The 260-nt window shown below is 51.2% G+C and overlaps 1 protein-coding gene across 1 annotated transcript in view; it reads right to left on the bottom strand.

Moving 5' to 3' along the window:
• Positions 1 to 260, bottom strand: part of Rnf213 (ring finger protein 213) — a 110,078-nt gene that overhangs the window by 21,430 nt on the left and 88,388 nt on the right. Inside the window, 1 exon segment of the mRNA XM_031354095.1 lies at positions 166 to 200. Within this exon segment, the coding sequence (XP_031209955.1) occupies positions 166 to 200 (35 nt within the window).

Genomic DNA, 260 nt, shown 5'->3' with positions numbered 1-260 from the left:
TAGGTTTTGGTAGGTGCTTGCTTGGATACCCTGGTCCTTAGAACAAGTTTGTGTTTTACCAGAAGGTCAAGGTTCCGTCCTCCCGCCCACCTATGCTGTGCACCAGTGGAACACACAGTCTGAGCCTCCTCCTAACCAGATTATATCCCAAAGAGTGAAACTCACCTCTCCTACCGTGCATGGATGGCCGTTGGGGCAAGCTGTTAAAAGAACAGGACACACATTGGCTGGTGAGGATCCAGATGAACCACTGGGGCCTA

This window comes from Mastomys coucha, unplaced genomic scaffold (genome assembly GCF_008632895.1).
Source record: "Mastomys coucha isolate ucsf_1 unplaced genomic scaffold, UCSF_Mcou_1 pScaffold5, whole genome shotgun sequence".
Classification (NCBI taxonomy): Eukaryota; Metazoa; Chordata; class Mammalia; order Rodentia; family Muridae; genus Mastomys; species Mastomys coucha.
Note: the sequence above shows the minus strand (reverse complement) of the source record. Positions and strands in the feature narration are given on the sequence as shown.